This window comes from Nyctereutes procyonoides, unplaced genomic scaffold (assembly GCF_905146905.1).
Source record: "Nyctereutes procyonoides isolate TBG_1078 unplaced genomic scaffold, NYPRO_anot_genome, whole genome shotgun sequence".
Lineage (NCBI taxonomy): Eukaryota > Metazoa > Chordata > Mammalia > Carnivora > Canidae > Nyctereutes > Nyctereutes procyonoides.
In genome coordinates, this window is record NW_026575145.1 from 10,128,620 (window position 1) to 10,150,294 (window position 21,675).

The 21,675-nt window shown below is 35.7% G+C and overlaps 1 protein-coding gene across 1 annotated transcript in view; it reads right to left on the reverse strand.

Moving 5' to 3' along the window:
• The window catches only part of TTC6 (tetratricopeptide repeat domain 6), a 183,089-nt gene that overhangs the window by 86,382 nt on the left and 75,032 nt on the right, over positions 1-21,675 (reverse strand). The window contains exons 5-6 of the mRNA XM_055309051.1: positions 17,739-17,933; positions 3,669-3,810 (exon numbers count right to left, since the gene is read on the reverse strand). Of these exons, the coding sequence (XP_055165026.1) occupies positions 3,669-3,810; positions 17,739-17,933 (337 nt within the window). The remainder of the gene's footprint in view (positions 1-3,668; positions 3,811-17,738; positions 17,934-21,675) is intronic.

Genomic DNA, 21,675 nt, shown 5'->3' on the forward strand with positions numbered 1-21,675 from the left:
TATTGACTTTTAATAATACTTAATTGGGCTATTCATTTTCCCCAAAAAGATTTTTCACCAGAAAAATGACCTTATATAATTTTAAAGCATCAACTTGCAAGCATTACTGTAGCATTAACTATGAAACCTTAAGAGTGACATCTCCTGGAGTGTGGGTGTTACACAGACTTTTTAGAATAATACACAAAGACCCAAACACAATAAATAAAGATCCTCGATTATAAGATGACACGGAGTCTTGACCACTTTTATTTCTCATCAGATATACTTCAACTATTCCATAAACTTGATCACATTTCCTATCTACCAAAAGAGTATTTAGAGAAAAATGGATTTTGCAGTTGCCAGGTTAATTTGTTCACCATATCAATGCAAAATTAAGTTTCCATCTCACTGTCCTCTGTTTGCTGGGCACACTGTGTCACTCTATGCTGTTACAGACATAGAGCCAGGAAGTCCTTGCTAAAAGATGAACAAAATCTTCTAAAATCAGCTGACAACTCTTCTTCCAAAGATCACCTAGAAATTAAGAAGATTTCAGGCATTCAAATGATAGGACACATACAATACAGTAATTCCTTCCATGTAGTAGATAGACATCCAGCAGTGTAAGCCTCCAGAATAAAATCATTCCCCTAGAATTAAGCAAGACACACTCCTCTAGATGGGAAGAGAGGAAAATGTATCACTAAGCAAACAGCAACTTTGTGATCAAGGAAAAGCCCAGGTGCACTGTCAAGAGGGCATTTATCAAATTAAACTAGTGACAAAACACTCATCCTGGTAAATTGATTTCCCCAGCAATGCTCAGAACTTTCTAAGAGAAGAACTAGGAAAATGGTTAGAAATGACAAGGTTGGTAGCTGCTAGTTCTTAAGAGAATAGAGACTGCACAGCAAATGGAATTACCATTAAGCAACCAGCTTGACTTGGTATAATAGCACCAGCACAGCCCCTACGATTACTATGTATATTATAACCCAACACAATAACTCCTGTTCATGCTGATAAGCCAAGGTCAGAACATTCTGTTCACTAAGGGAGAGAGACATGCAAATTAGTTCCTCGTGGTAAATTAAGCTTCATATAAGCGAAACATAAGGATGAACGAGACTTTTCAAAATGTGGTTTGAGACTCTAAAGAGCTCAAGACCTTTCCAAGGGTCTTTTCAAGACCTTTTCAATACCTTTCCACGCTTGAAAACTATTCCCTCAATTATATTTAGAGCCTACTTTCCTTTCCTCTGTGTTGAAGTTTGCACTGATGGTGCCAAAAAATAAAATAAAATAAATCAAGTAAAACTGATGTCACCTTAGCATGAATCAAGGCAGCTGCACCTTAAAAATGCCCCCAGAAAGCAGGAAAAATTAATTTTATTACATCTCCACTTTTAAGTACACTTTTTTTTTTAAAGCATACATATGCAACCAAATGAGAAAACACATAAAGTGTTTCTGTGGCCATAGTGAAGGAGGATAGGGGTTTCAAGGAAAAACACATGTGCTGTTGTTAGAGTTGTGGCCTGAATTAGCCACCATTTTCATTTGAGAGGACAGACATCAAACTGTTCATTCAGACTTTAATATACAGAAAGCATTTTCTTGATAATGAATGAAGAAATCCCGTCATTTCCAATAAAACCATTGAGAGCATGTGTGCCCATGAAAAAAATTAAGATTTAGTAAAAATTAGAATTTTGGAAAATTCCCAAGGTGTAGGAGTGCTGACCACACTGACTCCATCTTTGGTCTGCACAGTAACCTCCCTCAGTCCCACATATTCCAGGCCATATGGAGGTTAATGTATACCCTGACTGGAACGTGGGAAGGCTTATTCCGATCTTCCCTGGAGTGCTGCATATAAAGCTCCACTTTTGGTAACTAGTAGAGATGACTGGTACACAGATGACATCACTTTAGATAACTACCCTTTGACCTCACCTCCACGCCCCTCACTCTATAAAAGCTAAGGATTAAGGTCCAGATTGAGGTCCAGATTGGACAGAGAATAGCTGCATAGTGTCTGAGTCATTTGTGCACCCAATCCTCTGTCGGTAAGTTACCCTGAATAAAACTGTGTGAATAGTATGGAGTGGTTTGCTTTGTTTTTCAGTCTCACAGTGACTTCTCAGCCTGGAAGATACTTTACTATCCCTCCTCTACTTTCTAACACAATGGTAAAACATTTTTCTGATAATATTAAAAATAAGATATTTTAATGTTACATACATACATAGTGAAATGTATCAACATTTGAAGATCTACATAATGAAGAACAAATATCCAGTGTACAATGTTACAAAATCATAAATGAGTAAAAAATCCACTCAAAGTACAAAACAATAGATTTTAATGTATCAAGATATGAAAAAGTCATTGACACAGCTTCAGATTTCAATTGCAACAAATATTTTTAGCTGCGGGAATTTTCACTTAATACATTCTCTTTTAGCTACACAAATTATCATTCAATATTACCTCTATAACTAAGTTTAATTGCTCTTTTTTTTGCTCTAATGAAGACAATTTTTTACTGAACTTTTTTGTTTTGAGATAATTGTAGATTCACATGCAGTTTTAAGAAATAATAAAAAAGATCCCATCTATCCTTTACCCGGTTTCCCTCAAAGGTAACATCTTACAAAACTATAGTACAATATCACAAATATTAACATTAATACAGTCAAAAACATTTTCATCACCACAAGGATCCTTCAGGTTGTCCTTTTATGCGACACAGTCATCCAATGCCCCCATCCTGAAATTCTAGAAACAGCTAATCTGTTTTCCATTTCTATAATTTTGTCACTTCAGGAATGTTATATAAGGAAACCATACAGCACGTAATCTTTCAAAATTGTCTTTTTCAGCGTAATTCTCTGAAGACTCATCCTTGTAGTTGTATATATAAAGAGTTCTTTTCTTTTTATTGCTGAGTGCTAGTTGCATGTTCAGTTAAAAAGAGGGAGGGGGGCACCTGGTGGTTCAGTCAGTTAAGTGTCTTACTTTGGCTCAGGTCATGATCTCTGGGTCCTGGGTATATAAATAATTTATACAACTCAACACCAAAAAAAACAAACCAAAAAAATCCAATAAAAAATGAGCAGAAGATCTGAATGGACATTTTTCCAAAGAAGACATACAGATAGCCAAAAGCCTCATGAAAAGATGCTCAGCATCACTAATCATTAAGGGAAATGCCTTAATCAAATCAAAACCACAAGATATAATCTTATCTTGTCAGAATGGCTAGAATTAAAAAACAAAAAATAACAAATATTGACGAGAACATGGAGAAAAAGGAACCCCTGTGCACTGTTGGTGGAAAATGTAAATTGGTATAGACACTGCCGCAAACAGTATGGAGGTTCCTCAAAAAATTAAAAATAGAAATACCATGTGATCCAATAATTTCACTACCAGGTATTTGCCCCATTCCAGCCTTCCTGGTCAGCAGTCTTCTCCTTCTCCTTCTGCCCCTCCACTCCACTTGTGCTCTCTCTGTCTCTCTCACAAATAAATAATTAAACTCTTCAAAAAAAAAAGACAGATAAAACCCACATAAAAATTATTGAAGTCTTCAATAATTCTTAAGATTATAAAAAGGGTCCTGAAACCAAAAAGTTTGAGGACTCTAGAGAAAAGTAATAGTCAAAGGAAGTTCTTACTTCCTCTCCTGTGAGTTGTAGATAAGGTTTGTGAACACGTTCTCTAGTTCCTTGTGTCCATTCAGGAAGTACAACTGGTGGTGGTGGAAGGACAGGCACATATTCTTGATTGTGATCCACAACAGGAATTCCTTGCAGTATTCTATAGTATGATAAAAACAATAAACTTTAAACTTGTTTATCAGTGAGTGAGACTCACTGATGAGTCTCACTTCATATCTCTGCTGATATAAACACACTAGCATTTGATATCTGTCCTAGGCAGAAATCGTGTAGAAGTGAGATAATCAGAAATGGGAAATAATTCAATATAATTTATCTTTGGTTCTGTATACATTTTAGTAGTAACCTTTATGATGGTCTTATTATATTGGAATAATAAATTCAACCTGTGAAAACCTGGTTTACAAGAGAAGTAAAAAGGTTTCCACTTTCTGATCACTAAGCCGTTTCCCGCTCTAAGCCCACAGGAAATGGTCTCATTTCTTAGAGTGAGGTAAAGCATCAGCCCAGGCAGGACTGCCTCTCACATTAAAGCTTTCTCTTCTTGAATCATATATCATGTCAGGATGAACGAAAAAACTATGGCATTAAGTCTTTCCTTCTAGGCTACAAACTCTCTCTATATGAGGATATACATGAGACACAAAACTTATAAACAAAAGCTTTAATTAAGCAAAAGAGGTGAGCTAAATGAAAATTTGAAGGCAAAATATATTGACTGACAAACTGCTTAAAAATACATTGAATTTGTATTAAATCTTGTGTCAATTTGTACTAATTTTTGCACTTACTATAAAAGAATATAAAATGAGTACAGGGATCCCTGGGTGGCACAGCGGTTTGGCACCTGCCTTTGGCCCAGGGCGCGATCCTGGAGACCCAGGATCGAGTCCCACATCGGGCTCCCGGTGCATGGAGCCTGCTTCTCCCTCTGCCTATGTCTCTGCCTCTCTCTCTCTCTCTCTCTGTGTGTGTGTAACTATCATAAATAAATAAAAATTTAAAAAAAAGATTTAAAATGAGTACAAAATGGGCCTGCACCAAATATAGCTACATCAATTTCACATGGAAGTATTTTTTAAGAGTTTATTTATTCATGAGAGATACAGAGAGAGAGGCAGAGACATAAGCAGAGGGAGAAACAGGCTCCATCCAGGGAGCCCGATGTGGGACTCGATCCAAGGGCCCCAGAATCATACCCTGAGCTGAAGGCAGACGCTCAACCACTGAGCCACCCAGGGATCCCTCACATGGAAGTATTTAGAACCAATGTTACCTCTTTTTGGTATACCATTATATGAACAATCACTTTATGAGCCATCAAATATGAAGATTAAGAGTACACAAACCTCCCAACTGACTTAAGTTACTTAATAATATGCTGAAACCCTCAGATCCTATCATACCAGCTCTTAAAAAAACAGGCTCATGGAGATATGGCTTGCCAAAGGAGAGTCACAGAGAAAAGTCACCTATCTCAACTAGTCAAAATAATTTAATTCAAAGAGAAGATAAAGTTCAACTGCCAATATGGTGAATATACTAGACTGCCACTCAACACCCAATTACCCTCCTTCTAATGTGCTTTCCTGAACTACTGAGATAAAACTCTCAAGCAGCCGGCCACTTAGATGTGATTTAGGATCCACTAATTTGAAATTTTTCTCCACACTCTCCCTACTTCCCTCTTCATTTCTACAGAAAAGAGCTAATAATCCTTTCTTGAGTTCTTCCCTTTAGGAAACATCCTTTCAGACTAAAAAATCTCTCATATCCAACCTCTCCCTCATGCCTAGCTGGAATCCCCAGTTCTGTTCATTCTCCTTTTTTTTTTTTTTAAAGATTTTGTTTATTTATTTATTCATGAGAGACAGAGAGATAGAGATAGAGAGGCAGAGATACAGGCAGAGGGAGAAGCAGGCTCCATGCAGGGAGCCTCATGTGGGACTCAATCCGGGGTCTCCAGGATCATACCCTGGGCTGAAGGCAGGCGCTAAACCGCTGAGCCACCAGGGCTGCCCTATTCATTCTCCTTCTATGGTGTCTCTCCTGTCCATTGCATTTTCTCTCATTTGAGTCCTAAGATATCATCTTTGCTGGTTCCTCACTTAGAATCTCTCTCCTCCAATCCATTCTATATACCCTGCCAGGGATGTCATCAGCCACCCCCTTCCAAATACTTTAATGACTACACATTGTATAAACCCAAGCTCCTGGGCCTTGCCTTCAGGGTCCTCCATAGTCTGGGCAATATCTACTTGCCAATCCTACTTCCCTTCCCTAACTCCTGGCCAAACCTATATTCGCTATGCTAAAGGTGCCTGAGGTGTCAAGATTACTAAGGGGCAGTAGGGAAGACAGGCAAAACAAATGACAATATAATGCAGCTATAAAAATGATGAAAAGAAGGCTTTCAGGTTGCAATGCATTCATGACACCTTTATAAATCCCCCTCTACCTGGTATAAATTCATCTTTCCTTCCTAGTTTTCCTGCTGCATTTGACCTGATTTTTCATCATAGAATGTAGTATTTTTGATTCTGTATAACTTTTTCACAGTAGACATAGACTGGTCTGAAGAGAAAAGTGATTCTTATTAATTTTCTATCTTCTGTGGATGCAAATGTAGTAGGTACTGAATAAGCATTGTTGTATTTTGGCACAGCAAAAAAGTCTCACAGCCAAAGCCAGTCAGTCCCACACTCTGTCCTGGGGAACTGAGAATCACAGGTCAGTATGATGTACTACAGCGGTTCTCAAAGTGTGCTCCCTAACCAGCATCATTAACATCACATAGGAACTTTCTAGAAAATGCAAATTCTTGACCCCCATTATACTTAGTGAATCAGAATCTCAGAATGGATCCAGTCATCTGTGTTTTAACTAGCCCTGTGGATGATTCTGATGTATACTGAAGTTTGAAAACCACTAATGTAAAACCATTGTTGTATTACTGAAATCTTGCCTAAAACAACCTGATCATTAGAGTATTCTGGGAGTTTGTCAAATCTATAGCTTCCCAGATTCCCTCCTCTAGAGATTCTAATTCAGGGGGTTTGGGATAGAACCAAGGAATTGATACACTTATCATAGACTCCAGGCAGTCCTTACCCAGGGGAAAGCTAAAATTCACTGATGTGGTGAGAATAGCTAGCTTTTGGAATGAGGCTAAAACCAGGATTTTAGCCTCACTTTGGCCATTTGCTGTGTTATGTGGGGTATATCATTTTTCCTTCTTACATCTCAGTTTCTTCATCTATCAGTAGCAACAGTAATCATGTCTTTCAGGATCAAATGCTTAGAAATAACATATATGAGTTTGCACACAGTGCATGATCAGTATGTGGTTGATATTACAATTAGTATTGCTATTTTCATTGAGGGTATTGAATGAAGGACACATGTCCACCTCTCTCAGAGTAAGTTAAACCTCTTTCCCTGTCTCCTGTGGGCCAGAGATATAAAATGTATTTCTTATTGTAGATTGCTATTAGAGAAGCTTGAGAAGCTTGCTCTAAGCTGTACTTTTTAGAAATCTCTGCATACATATTCTATGAGTTGCATAAAAGTGAACATGAGCTACCTCCTGTGAAGCAAAGAGAAGGGTTCTCCCTCCAGGACCCTTCTGCTCTCCTTGCTGTTACTCTAACCAAAAAAAGTCCCCACCACCACACCTTTACTATCCCTTCCTAATGAATTTATCTTGCTCCCTGGGGAACAAAACCTAGAAGAGGATTCACAGGATGGAGCTCACAGCTGTTTTTATACAATTCAAAGAAGATGCATACAGGGATATTTTAGGAGTGCTTATGTGCAAAAGTTTTGCCAAAAATGTACTTACATGCAATAGGATATTCTATTCCACACAATGGTTTTTTTAAGTGCTTATAGTAAACCACTAAATTGATTTCACAACCCCTTTTTTGGTCACAATCTACAATTTAGGAAATAGTAATTTACAAAAAATGTTGTTTGAAAAGCAAACTCCTAGATCTAGAAAAGACTTAAAGAGTTCATCTTCTTGAAAATTACAAATAATTTTCTTTAGTATAATCTTAAAAATTTGTAGCAGAAGTAATGAACACTTTGAATACTTTTTAAAAATTCAGGGAATATAAGCTTAATAAAATAATAAATCTAAAGAAGAATAAGAGTATAACTATACAGATTTTCTCTTTTTTTACAAAATTATGATTACAGAAGTGGGGGATTTTATTTTTAATCACTGTAACTTCATTGTTACATGCAAACAGTGACATCTGGTGGAATGACATTGCTTTGCTTTAAAAAAAATTTCAGCTTTCACATGCTGAGTTATGAAATCAGATAAATGTTCAAATAATTCCTGTTCTTATATTTCCATCTAAAAGAAAAAAACACGAATCTAATATTTCATCAAACACTGATAGTGTATAGTAAAATGACTTCTAACATCCCAATCTGTATTTTTTTAGATATGCTTAAAGCTTACTTAAGTATAAGGGTTATTTGTTAAAAATGGATTTAATTGCGGTTACTATTGATTCTACTTCTAACTCTGACACCAACTGTGATTCAGGGTGAAATTTATCCTCAGTTTCCTGATCCATAAATATGAGAAAGTTAGGCTAGGAGAAGAGTTAAGATCTCTTATGGCTCTAAAACGTACTTCTGTGACATATCCCCAGCTAGACCTCAGACAAGGATTAAGTCTTATGTGCTTTGTATATTTTAGGTCATTGCTGGATTATGTACCAAGGAACAAGGCCAAGTAAGGGGTGGGGGTGGGGTCAGGATTAGACCTAACCATTGGAAGACAATGCAGGAAATGGGGCATAGTGGGGGAAAGTCAGTTCCAGATACCCACATTGGAAGAAAACAGAGCAGAAGATAGAATACAATATTCCAAACATAGTATGACAGACCAGGTGATGGTGCACTAGAAGTGGCATCAAAAAATTCTGACATAGGACAATGGCACATTCTAGTGGGGGGCAACCAGTAATGGGGAGAACAAAACCAGGTAGTACTCAGTGAAAGCTTTCAGTAATTAAGTAATTAATATCAGGGAAGTCTACCACAGTTAGCAAGGCCCCAGCTCTGGCCTTGTACTCAGAAATAGGATTTCAATTCTTAAGAGGGAACAAGCAACATAAGAACCTCCACCCTAATATAAAGCAGAAGCCTTACTTCCAATGTTGCATCACAATGGATCAAATATAAAACATCAAGGTTAGGGGTGCCTGGGTGGTTCAATTATGTGTCTGCCTTTGACTAACGTCATGATCCTGGAGTGCTGGAATGCTCAGCAGGGAGCCTGCTTCTCTCTCTCCCGCTGCTTGCCACTCCCCCTGCTTGTGCTCTCATCTGTCAAAAAAATAAGTAAAATCTTTATATATAAAGATTTTAATATATTAAAAAATAAAAATAAAACACCAAGGTTAAATAAAATATCCATATCTCAAACTATTCAACTAGAGATTCTCAGATTCTTTCTAGCTAATATCAAGATTGGTTCCAACAAGATAAGAATAGTATTCAGAATGAAGCCTGAAAAGAAAAAAAATGAGAGGATCTGCACAAGTTCACAAAATAGTGGGATAGAATGCTAACTATATTTAGAACCAAAGAGATGTAGGTCTGAATCTTAGCTTTTATCATCCCTATATACAAGAACTAATCATTTAATCTCTAAACTACATTTTCTTCATATTAGAAATGGAATGGTTTTATCTGTTTATATAAAGTTGTTGTTAATACTAAATTATATTGGGACACTTGGGTGCTCAATTGGGTAAGCATCTGACCCTTGATTTTGGCTCAGGTCATGATCTCAGGGTCCTGGGATTAAGCCCTATGTTGGGCTCCATGCTCAGTGGGGAGTCTACTTGAGGATTCTCTCTCTATATCCTCCTGCCCTTCTCTCCACTCATGTCCTCCCCTTCTTCTCTCTTAAATAAAGAAATCTTTTTTAAAAGTACTAAATTATATAATAAATGCACCTCAATACATTTTCTTTTTTCATATTCAAAAATCACCACAATATTTAGGAGATTCAAATAAAATCTTTGAAATGTAAGCACACTATATATATATAGTTAATTTGTAAACTATATGTAGTAGAGATAGTAAGCCAAAATAATTTATTCATGTGTATTTCAGTTTCAAAATAAAAATCCTCAAAGGAATATAAACTGCAAAAACAACATCTTTAATATCATTTTATAAGATATATGTATATATAATATATGTACATGCACAGAAAAAAAGGCCTAGAAGTATCTTTGCCTTATAGACAACCAATGGAAAAGGCTGGCCTCAGGTATAATAGTTAACAATCACAGAGAAAATATGTAGAGGCAAAATTATCAGAATCTGGTCTATCCTACTCCCAACAACTTTCAGGATTCTGAATGACTAAATCAGGAATATTAAACTGTATCTTCCGGTGCTCCTACTTAAGATCTAAACATAGTATTCTAATGTCTCCAAGATGAGCAGTCAGGAAATGCCAGGTAAGTCTGGTATTAACTTTGAGCAACCAGAAATGACCTATCTTCATTCAAAGTGTGCAGTGTATACTGTGAAGTATACATAAAAATCAAATATGAGTTCTGTGAAGAAAGTCTGCAAAGTATAAGGAAGAAATATATCATTTAAAAGTTATATGAAGAACATACTTTTGAAAATAATTTATTAAACAACTCAAAAAGTATTTTATTTTTTAAAAGATTTATTTATTTGTTTGAGAGAGAGTGTGTGTGAATAGCAGAGGGGCAGAGTGAGGGGGAGTGAAACAGATACCCCACTGAGCAAGGAGTTTGGCTCAGGGCTGGATCCATCACAAGGAGACCATGACCTCACCTGAAATCAAGCATGCGTTGCTCAACCAACTGAGCTATCCAGGCGCCCCTCAAAAAGTGTGTTTGAGGGGATCCTTGGGTGGCTCAGCGGTTTAGCCCCTGCCCTAGGCCTAGGACATGATCCTGGGGTCCTGGGATCGAGTTCCGCATCATGTTCCTGCATGGAGCCTCCTTCTCCCTCTGCCTGTGTCTCTGCCTCTCTCTGTGTGTCTCTCATGAATAAATAAATAAATTTTTTTTAAAAAAAAAGTGTGTTAGAAAAAGTGTGCTTGCTTGACAAAAATTTATCAAGTAATTTTTTTCAATTCTTTCATGAAACATGCAACAAAAGTTCAGATAAGACAAAAGACTTAGATTTTTCTTAAGACAGTAACAGAATTAAGAAAAAAAGAAAATGCTATAGCAGTATTAAAATGGTAGTTAGAAGAATTTTTTAAATTTATACTGCAGAAAATGAAACAATTGATATGGAACAAAGGTTTGGGAAATGAATGTAAGCAAAGTGATGATAAATGTAGAGGATAGATAATAAAGATCCAACATACGGCTAATTGATAAACCTGAAGAAAGTCACCAAATAAATAGAATGGAAATACTATTTAAAATAAGATAGAAAAAGTCCTAAACTGAAGAGCTGTATTTGCATATTAAAAGGGCTTTCTAAAAAAATAATAAATAAATAAGTAAATAAATAAATAAATAAATAAATAAATAAATAAAATAAAAGGGCTTTCTTTGTATCAGGAAAAATTATTTTATAGGGAAAATTAATTAAAAAGCAATCCACACCCAAACATGTGCTAGTGAGATTATTTAAGGCAAAATTTAAAGTCCAAGAAGCATCTAGGAGAGGTGGAGAAGAAACAGATTACTTGCAAATAAACTAAAAGCAGGCTGGCTTCAGATTTCTATCTCATAACATTAGATATCAGATAATAATACAAATTTAAAAACACATTGATAAATATTGGCAAATATGGCATATTATAGGAAATAGCCAAGAACTAAAACAAGAAAAAGGGAGAGAATATAAAGTAAGATGACAAGAGTAATATCAAGTATATCTGACATGACAATAAATGAATAAGGGGTGATCCAACCTATCATAAGAAAAATTGATTGGCTAAAACAAAACATTACAGTCTATGCAATCTACAAGTGACACAATTAAGAACAGTTAAAAATAAAAGGGCAAATATATACCATATAAAGCAAGCAAAAAAATAGGACAAAGTAGGGTTTCACTTTTTATGGAATTAGTGTACAATTTATAATGAAAACAAAAAGACCACAGTCAACAGTTTCTTTAATTTCCTTCCACATACACACACACAAAAATTGTATATAATCATATTTCTGTTTATATATTTAGTTCTACCTCCTTTCAGCACATAGAGCACTATCTCATTCTTAATCATGATTGTAATATATCTCATCATTGGATGTACCATAAAAAAAATCTTCCATTGATAAACACCCAAGCTATTTCCAGTTTTTAATTATTATAAGGACAATGAACATCCTTCTGCATGAATCTTAGTAAATGATAGTCATCAACATATAAATAATATTTAAAACTTTGGTAAGTAGGGGAGAAAAGAGGTCCTGTATAAGTTTGGGCAGTCCAATGTTTTGAAGTCAAGAGATAAGGAGACAACAATGGTAGACCTAAGAAGGCAGAAAGGTAGAAGAAGGTAGACTGAGAGGCAGAAAGAGAACCAAAAAAGAGTATAATCCAAAAGGTCAAGAGATTAAAGTGTTTTAGGGAACTGTGCAACTGTGCAAAATGCTACTAAAAAATCAAGTTGAGAACTGTGTATCTTATAGCAAATCTGATAAGGTCATTCTTCCTCAAAAAACTCTATCAATGACTTCCCAGTACACTGAGAATAAGAATCTCTCCCCCAAGACCCCATATACATGCCCTCACACACACACATACAGAGTATCTGTAAAATCCTACATGATCTTATTCATGCCTTTACTCACCCTCCATTACAACACTGCTCCTCCTGTTCTCCAATGCTAGACTTCTTTCTGATTCTTAGATGAGTTCTAACTGTTCACAACAGGGACTCTCAAACGTCAATGTACATTCAAGATAACTGCATTTCTAACAAGTTCCCAAGTGATGTTGATTGACTCTCCAGGTTGCAATGTATCATTTCCTCAAACCTTCCAAGATAATCAGGAAATCTTCCAAATTTCCACAGCACCCTGCACATCTGCATATTAATTGTTACATTCTGGATAAGTAATTTACCACCTATTTTTCTGCTAATCTCCACAATTCCCTGAGGGCAGAGATTATGTTTCTCTTGCTAGCAGATGCTTCCCTAGTGGGTAACTATGCGTGCCACACAGTAGGTACACAAAGATATTTGCTGATTGATTTAACTGATTATTCAGATCTGTCTTGCTTGACATGAAAAGATAATTATAATACAATTTAAGAAATCAGGTTACAAAACATTAGGTACATAGCATTATCCCCATTTTCTTCTATGACATTTATTTGTATAGATTAAAGTCTGGAATCACCTATTTAAGAATGTAAACAGTTTTGTCTCTGGATGGCAAGATTTTGAATTTGGCAAGTTGTTTTGCACTTTTTTGCAAATTTGCTAAAGTGTTGTATTTTTATTATTTTGTAACAAAATAAATGAAATTAAACATTAAATTCTGACATTTAATCTTTGGTTTTCCAATTGTTGCACTTGCTGCTGTTTTAGTGTATAGAACTAACTGTCTACATCTTTTCAAAATGTGACTAAGAATTTCTCTTGTAATTTGAAGCCAGGTGGAGGGTTAGGTCTGGGATCTATAGCCTAAGTACTACTTACCACCAGGAAGCTGGCTATAAGTTGAACCTGACTTGAAAAGGTCAGCCAATGTTTGTAAGACAGCATTTTTTGCCAACTCTTTCTTTATTGATGGTGGATCAACAAAATACACAAGCAATTTTACATAGACAAGTCAGTGAAATAGAACATCAGTCCATAAATAGACTCAGTAACACATTGGAATTTAAGGTATGAGAAGTTGGCATTTCAAATTAGTGAGGAAATAGGATTATTTATGGAATAAATGATAGGCAACTGCTTTGTCATTTGGGAAAAAATAACGCTCATTATTCTTACCAAATTAATAACAGATGGATCAAGGAAAGCTATAAAATTACTAGAAAAAATATGAGAAAATACATTTATGTTTAAATACATTTATGTTTAAATACATTTATGTTTTCTAAAAATGATAACAAGAATAGAACACATGTGAAGTGATTTCTTGTTTTTATTACATAAAATTAAAATTTCTGGATAGCATAAAACACCACAAACAAAATTAGAAAGCAAAAAACAAATTAAAAGAAAATATCTATTACCTATAACAAATAATTAAAATCTTTAAATAAAAAAATCACTTATAAATCAATAAGGAAGAAATGACTCAATAGAATAGGAATTGATAATTCTCAAAAGGAGAAAAATAGCAAAAAAGACATCTAAAAGTGTGCTCACTCTTACTAAAAATGAATAAAAATATAATAATAAAAAGATGTTTCCTCATCAGATTAGAAAAAATCAAGAAGATAGACAATTAATTGTTTGATAAGGGTGAAAGGAAATGAACAGTATCATAAATCACTGATAGCAGTAGAAGTCCATATAATTTTTCTGGAGAAAAGTTGCATCAAAAAGTTTAAATAAGTCCACACTTGGAATCTTCTTACACAGTAGCTTGGTTAAGTTAGTAAATAATATGAAAATATTTAAATGTGCACATATAACCTTGGGTGAAAAATCAGTCTATAGAATTCTATACATGGTTTAAACAAATTCACATACAAGAGATGTTAGAAGGTTATTCACCAAACTGTTAACTAATCTAAGTGTTTAAACACTTCTCATGTTTTACCTTATTTTAAAACTCCAAATCTAAAATTCCATGCTAAGAATTCTAACTAAACAACTATAAACTTCTCTTTAGAGCACAGAAACTTTAGGGATGCCTGGGTGGCTCGGTGGTTGAGTCTGCCTTTGGCTCAGGACATGATCCCGGAGTGTCGGATCGAGTCCCATATTGGGCATCCTGCATGGAGCTTGCTTCTCCCTCTGTCTATGTCTCTTCCTCTCTCTGTCTCTGTGTCTTTGTGAATAAATAAAATATTTTTTAAAAAATAGAATACAGAAACCTTAAAGGAAAATTATAAGCAATATGAAACATTTTTTATAGTTCTCATCAAAATTGCTATTTAGCAAGATAAATGTAAGTTTGAACAATATATTGTTATTTTAAATAAACTTAACTATGTACCTATGCTACTCCATTAAAATATCCTTGACTCTTAATCCTAGGAAATAAGCTGAGGGTTATTGGAGGGGGAATGGAGGGACAGGTAACTGGGTGATGGACATTAAGGAGGGCACGTGATATAATGAGCACTGGGTGTTATATACAACCGATTAATCACTGACCTCTACCTCTGAAACCAATAACACATTATATGTTAATAAACTGAATCTAAATTTAAAAATTTTTAAATACCCTTAGTGTTCACCACAAATAACAATTACTATATGCAGAATTAGGAAAGCATTAAAATGATATAACCACAAAAATTGTTATGCTTTGTTAACTATTCATCTCACAGAAAAACCAAAAAAATCACCAGATGAAAGGGGATTCATTTTGTGTTTACAGTTACCTTTCTTGAGAACACTTATTAGTGCAGAAAAAATTATACATTTCTCCGAATTTGTAGGCTCAGCAGACAGATATATTTTGAAAAGGTTAAGCTATGTTTAGCAAGGTAATCCTCAAGAGATGGATGCCAGAGAATTAAATATTCAGTACTTAAATTAACTTCTTATTTGGTACTTAGGAACAAATTGCCAAGAATTATCATCATCAAATAGAACATTTATTGACTCTCTTGGAAAAAGAATGATCTACTTGAAGAAAAAAAAATTTAGAATTGGAAAGGAACCAGTATTTTTAACACTTTGCATGACTAATAGAAGCTGTAACTCCTCAAAATATTGCTTAGCTTACAATGCCAATAGAAATTATTCAAAATAGTAGTTCCATGACTACTAGATTATGTTTATGTCTTTTTTTCCAACTCGCAGCTTTAGGCTTTTAAAAGATATTCCAACAGTCATATAGAACTGTTACTTTCTACCAGAGAAGCAGGAAGTTTTGAAATTTCCAAAATTCTTCACATGTAATTTGTTTCAAAAATTTCAAAAACACTTACTGATAAATCAAAACTAAAAGACTTCGATGTAAAAGATTAAATTAAATCCTTGAAAAATATTTTTGCCTCAATAGAAAATAAACATGAGAATAACCTTCTTTTAGGAATTCAAATTGAATTTCATTGTGATTACTGAACACAGGGAAACCAGATGATTTTAAACCATGAAAGAATGCAATAAAATATTACAATTCTTACTAAAACTCAAGTTTGAAGAAATGAGCTCAGAATAGACCATGAAAATAGTGGGTTAGTTACTAATAATTTTGTGATAGCTCATGTAATTAAAAGTGGTCTTTTAAAATATCCTCATATTTTAATGAAGTATTTAAAATATAATACTTAAAATGTTTCTATTTAAATTTAACTTAGTATTTAATGTTCTCAATATTCTCAGATGTGTAGTAGATGATGTTTCAGGATTCCTATCAGCTCTTCTGAAAAGCAAGAGACTTACAAATATGCATTGTCTTTTTTTTTAAGATTTTATTTATTTATTAATGAGAGACACACACACACACAGAGAGAGAGAGAGAGAGAGAGAGCGGGGGGCAGAGACACAGGCAGAGGGAGAAGCAGGCTCCATGCATGGACCCTGATGTGGAACTCAATCCTGAGACTCCAGGATCACTCCTTGAGCCGAAGGCAGATGCTTAGCTGCTGAGCCACCCAGGCGTCCCATGAATATGCATTCTCAAAGGGCAGGTGATATTGTCCCCAATGGGGTGAAAGTTGTTGCCTGGGTAGGGAGATGATGAAAGCTTACTCTTTTTATGTATATGGCATACATACACATACACACAGACATGCATATAAATGTATATATGTATTTGTGTGTGTATATGTGTAATAGATACAGTCCCATAAAGAGATGCAACATTTATCTAGGATATTAAAATTTAATGGAGAAGGGCAATTAGGAGGAAAAGTCTAAAAGCCCTCCTTAAAGGAGTGATAATGAAAAAAAGTTTGAAAAACTTTTTCAAAACATAGTTTTGAAAAAAACTATGTTAGACACATCTGTATTCTTATCACTATCCAAAGATGAGAGCTTGGGCAAGCAACCTGATATTACAGAGCCTAACCTTCTTCAAGAATAAAATGGAAATTATGACTTTTTACAGTTGAAGACTTACAAAGAAAAAATGCAAAACACACCACATAGTGTTAGGAATGTAGTTTCTGCTAAATAAATGTGAGCTCCCTTCCCTTTTCTCCTCTCTTTTGAGGATGTTATAAATTACGTGCTCACAAAAGAATATTCAGATGACAAAAGGAAAGTGAGACATGAAGAGAAATGAAAGAAACTCCACAGGCAATGAGTTTTATACATGATCACTGGACTTAAGCATGTCCAATGGTGGTGTGAAATCTAAAAGAATGACTTTGTTGGGGTTTTTTTTAAGTTTTTTTTTAATTTATTTATTCAGAGAGAGAGAGAGAGACTGAGAGACAGAGACACAGGCAGAGGGAGAAGCGGGCTCCATGCAGGGAGCCAACACAGGACTCGATCCTGGGTCTCCAGGATCAGACCCCAGGCTGCGGGCGGCGCTAAACCTCTGCGCCACCGGGGGTGCCCTAAAAGAATGACTTTGAATCTCAAATCTGTGATTTTCTTGATTGTATAAGCCTGGCAAAGTGGTTTGATTTTTATGAGTCACAATTTTCACATCTGTACTCCAGAGTTGTTATGAAGAACAAATGAGCTAAGGTATGTGACACTTTTTGGTAACTAGACACCACTAAACTAAAGTTACCTTATAATAGGCCACCATCTATGTTATTAATAGCTGGAAATGAAGACACTGTCCAAGACTGTACATACTGGGAAGTAATGGAAAAGGACAAAAACTCCTCTCTCATGTCTAAATACAGAATTGAATCTTCAAAATCTAAACCTCAATGGCAGAATTTCTTTGACAGTTTAAATCCAATTTAAAAGAAAATTACCAGTGGAACTCTTACCTGTTTCTTCGCTCTTCATCTGTAAAGTGACCATCTAAGAAAGAGGTTCCCAATATCGCAAGCAAAGTATTGTGACCTTTCTTGTCAGCTGTATGGTACACTCGAGAAGCCAAGTGCAAGTTAACAGGCAGCTTCTGGGCTGGGATAGTGGTACACAGATCATGAAGGGTAGGAGTGCGGTAGTCTTGCAAAATTCTGCAGCAGAAAAAAAGAAAGTGGACTTCTTTGATCATTTTGTGGTCTTTTGATATAAAATACATTGACTTTGATGGTTTAGTTTAGGCTCTAAAATGGGTGTCTAAATGTATGGGATTTAAAAATATAATAATGGTTTATAACAAATTTAATATCACCATTGACCAGATCCAACTTTCTGATGACAATCTCAACCTATATGACTTACAGATACCTCAAAAACAATAGGTCTATAAACAAACTCATTGTCATCTCACCCTAAATCTCTTCCTTCCTGATTTCTGTAATTCAGTTGGTGATACTATACCTAGCCATCATGCATTATGTCTTTGCTACTCTGAACAAATGCTAATGTCCCAGAAGAAGTAGAACAACACAGTACATGATCTATTAACCAGCATCAATAGAACCCAGGTCTCTAAGTTTATGCAGCACGTTCCTTCCCACTGTGCTAGAAACTGCCTCTCTCTTGCCTTTCCAAAGTAGAGAAGAAGGCATGAAGACCTTTTTTTTTTTTTTTTAGATTTTATGTATTTATTCATGACACAGACCAAGAGAGGCAGAGGGAGAAGAGGGAGAAGCAGGCTCCACGCAGAGAGCCCGAGGCAGGACTCGATCCCAAGACTCGATCCCGGGACTCCAGGATCATGCCCTGAGCCGAAGGCAGGTGCTGAACCGCTAAGCCACCCAAGGATCCTCCATGAAGATCTTTTTAATTCCCATTGTCACTTGCCATCCAATCAACAAATACATACTGAGCACCTACCAGGTACTACTACTACTACTCTGTGCTCGATGATTTACACACATTCTCTATAATTCCCACAATGAACTTACTATATGGGAGGTATTATTATTTTAGAGCAGGTTTATTTTGGATAGGTCATAAAATTAGTGAGTAACTACTAAGATCTAGATACAATGCTGCAGACCAAAGTGGTGTATACACCACTTTTTTTCCCCTATTACTGCCTGTTAATGACCCCTGAGGTGGAAGGAGCCCCTTTCCAGTACTACTCCATCCCCACCTTCCTACTAAAATTATATTCTAAACTTTAACCAAATGATGACCTTTTCATCAAATCAAATCAAATGAACTTTAGATCATGCTCTCTAGGACCTCCAAGACATAGTAGACAATGTTGATGATCCTTCCTGAAATTGCTCTTTGTGAGTTTTCTTAAACCTGCTATCCCAGCTCTCCATCTACCTCTCAAATTCATCATAATTTGATTTAGTCACACCATTTTCTTTCTCCATCTTCCAAACTGGGTATGACTTCCTAGGCTGAACTCCTCTTTGTACATCAGAAAAGCAAGCTTAGATGTTTCAATTGTTTTTGCTCCTGTGCTAAGACCTCCCAGATTTCATCTCCAGGATGACTATCTCACCTCACTCCCTGGCCTTTAAGATACAAAATACTGAGCCATCTTTGACTTCTCTTCTCTTCACTTGCACATCCTATGCAAAACTGAGCTTCTCTGCCGCCCAGGGCTGCTGCTTCTCCCTCCTCACTTTCAATATACTCCAGTCAAGGTCTTCATCACTTAGGCCTGTGTCAGCAGGGCTCTGCCAGTCGAATTGAGCACCGCTCCCTCTGTTTCTTCCTCTCTTCAATTCCTCCTGCAAAATTCGATCACACTGGTCTTTAGATACTCCTTTGACCAGTGTAACGGTTCTCTGGTGCGTGCTGCATTCATCTAATTTCCTCTCTCTAAGTTTCAAGGCTCTCCACGTCTGGCTTTCCTTCTAATGCAGAGGTTCGAGTCATACCGCCTCTGTTCAAATCCTATTTAAAATTACCACTAGGTCATAAGCAAGCCAATTAATTTATTTATACCTTGGCAAATTGGAAATAGCAACACTAGCACATCCTGAATAAAATTACTTTAATAAAGAAAGGAGTTGAGAACAAACTCCTTTGCTTGCCAGAGGGGTGGGGGTTGCCAGAGGGGGGCGGGGTGGAGGAGTGGGCAAAGTGGGTGAAAGGTAATGAGATACATCTGCTTCCAATTATGGAATGAATAAGTCATGAGAATAAAAGACACAGGATAGGGAATATAGTCAGTAGTACTGTAATAGTACTGTGTGGTGACAGATGGGAGCTACGCTTGTGGTGAGCCTAGTATAACATACAAAATTGTTGAATCATTAGGTCATATACCTGAAACTAATGTAGCATTGTATGTCAACTATACTTCAATACAAAAAAAAAGGAAAGATTGAATGCATTTAAAATAGTGTCTCTCACACGGCAGATATTAGCTATTATTATCTGTCTCCAGGACAATTCAGGAGGGCAGCAATACTTGTTAGTTCTTTCAATTATGGATCAAATGCTGTCTATCCTTTTGTCCACATTTAAACATCCTTCAAACAATACCTCCGAGACAAACTTCTCTGCAAAATTGACTGTTTTTTTTTCTTTTTTACAAATATCTCTTTTCATACATTGCCTTCTTCTTATGCCACCCCTTCTGACCCTTTATCTAATGGGTTAATGCCAATCTGCCCATAAACTGCTCCTTATATTCTGGATAGTAGCATAATATAAAGAATATAGACTTTAGAGTTGGATCAGAGTCTCAGTTCTAACATTTTCAAACTCTATCACTGGCTTCTCTGAAGGTCTTCTGTAAGACGAAAATAAAAATCCCTAACTATTAAAACAAATCTCTAACTATAGCCTTTGTAAAATTGAGAATAATAGAGTCCCTAGCCTATGGAAGTCTCAAGAAATGCTTGTTTAATTTTTATTGCTATTATTACTAGTGTGTACTAGACAGCACCTAACCCATTACTAGGCACAATATGGACATTATTGAATCACAAATAGAGAGCAGTTTATATCGTTTCCAAAACAAGAACAGGACATAAAATCTGTACATGTTTGAGTAGGGTAAGGGGTGGGGGAAGGTAAAACTAGAGTATTTGGAAATGCCTGAGACAAAGAAACCTAACTGGAGGAGTGAAAATAAGTGTCCAGAAAGCCAGGGATACTAGGAAAGGAGTGGAGAAGAAAGGGGAGTGGGGAGAAAAAGGTGAGCTCTGATGTCAAGCTCATCCATATCATCATTCTGTCTAGAACAGGTCTTGGCTAATGGTATGTACTTGAGATTACATTACGATTTTTTTTCCTTGAAAAAGCATCACGACCAATCTGAATTCCTATACTTCCATCATACTGTAATAACAGATTTGAAAGCAAATCTCCCTAGGTTATTGAACTAAATAACATTACATTTCCAAAAAAACAATTTAATCTGGAGTCTAGTCACTGGTGAGTAAAATTAGGTTAAAAAAAAACATTTAAAGGGAAAGGAGCAGTGAATCAAAGATTTTCAGAAATATTTTTCCAAAATTCTCTTTCATTATACAAATTTCCTAACTATCAGGTTTTCATTCCTCTACATCTTATTCTTAATTCTCTCTAATGGAAATTTCTCATTTCAATTTTAATGAATTAACACAGTATTATATCTATCAAAAAGATCTACAAATATTTTTGGCATGCTCGAGAAAGGCTGTATGTTTTTATAGCACACTCCCCTTAAACAGGTCTATTTGTCATTCTTTGAAACACTAAGACATAAAAAAGAAAAGACTCTTGACGCTGTGTGTGGCCACACTACTTTGCTTAATGCACTAAATGCAAGGTTTTTTAGGGAAAAAAAATCAAGAAGTTTCTGCTTCATTGGTAATCTGACAGTAACTATTTATTGAAGGTAAAATACTTGTTGTC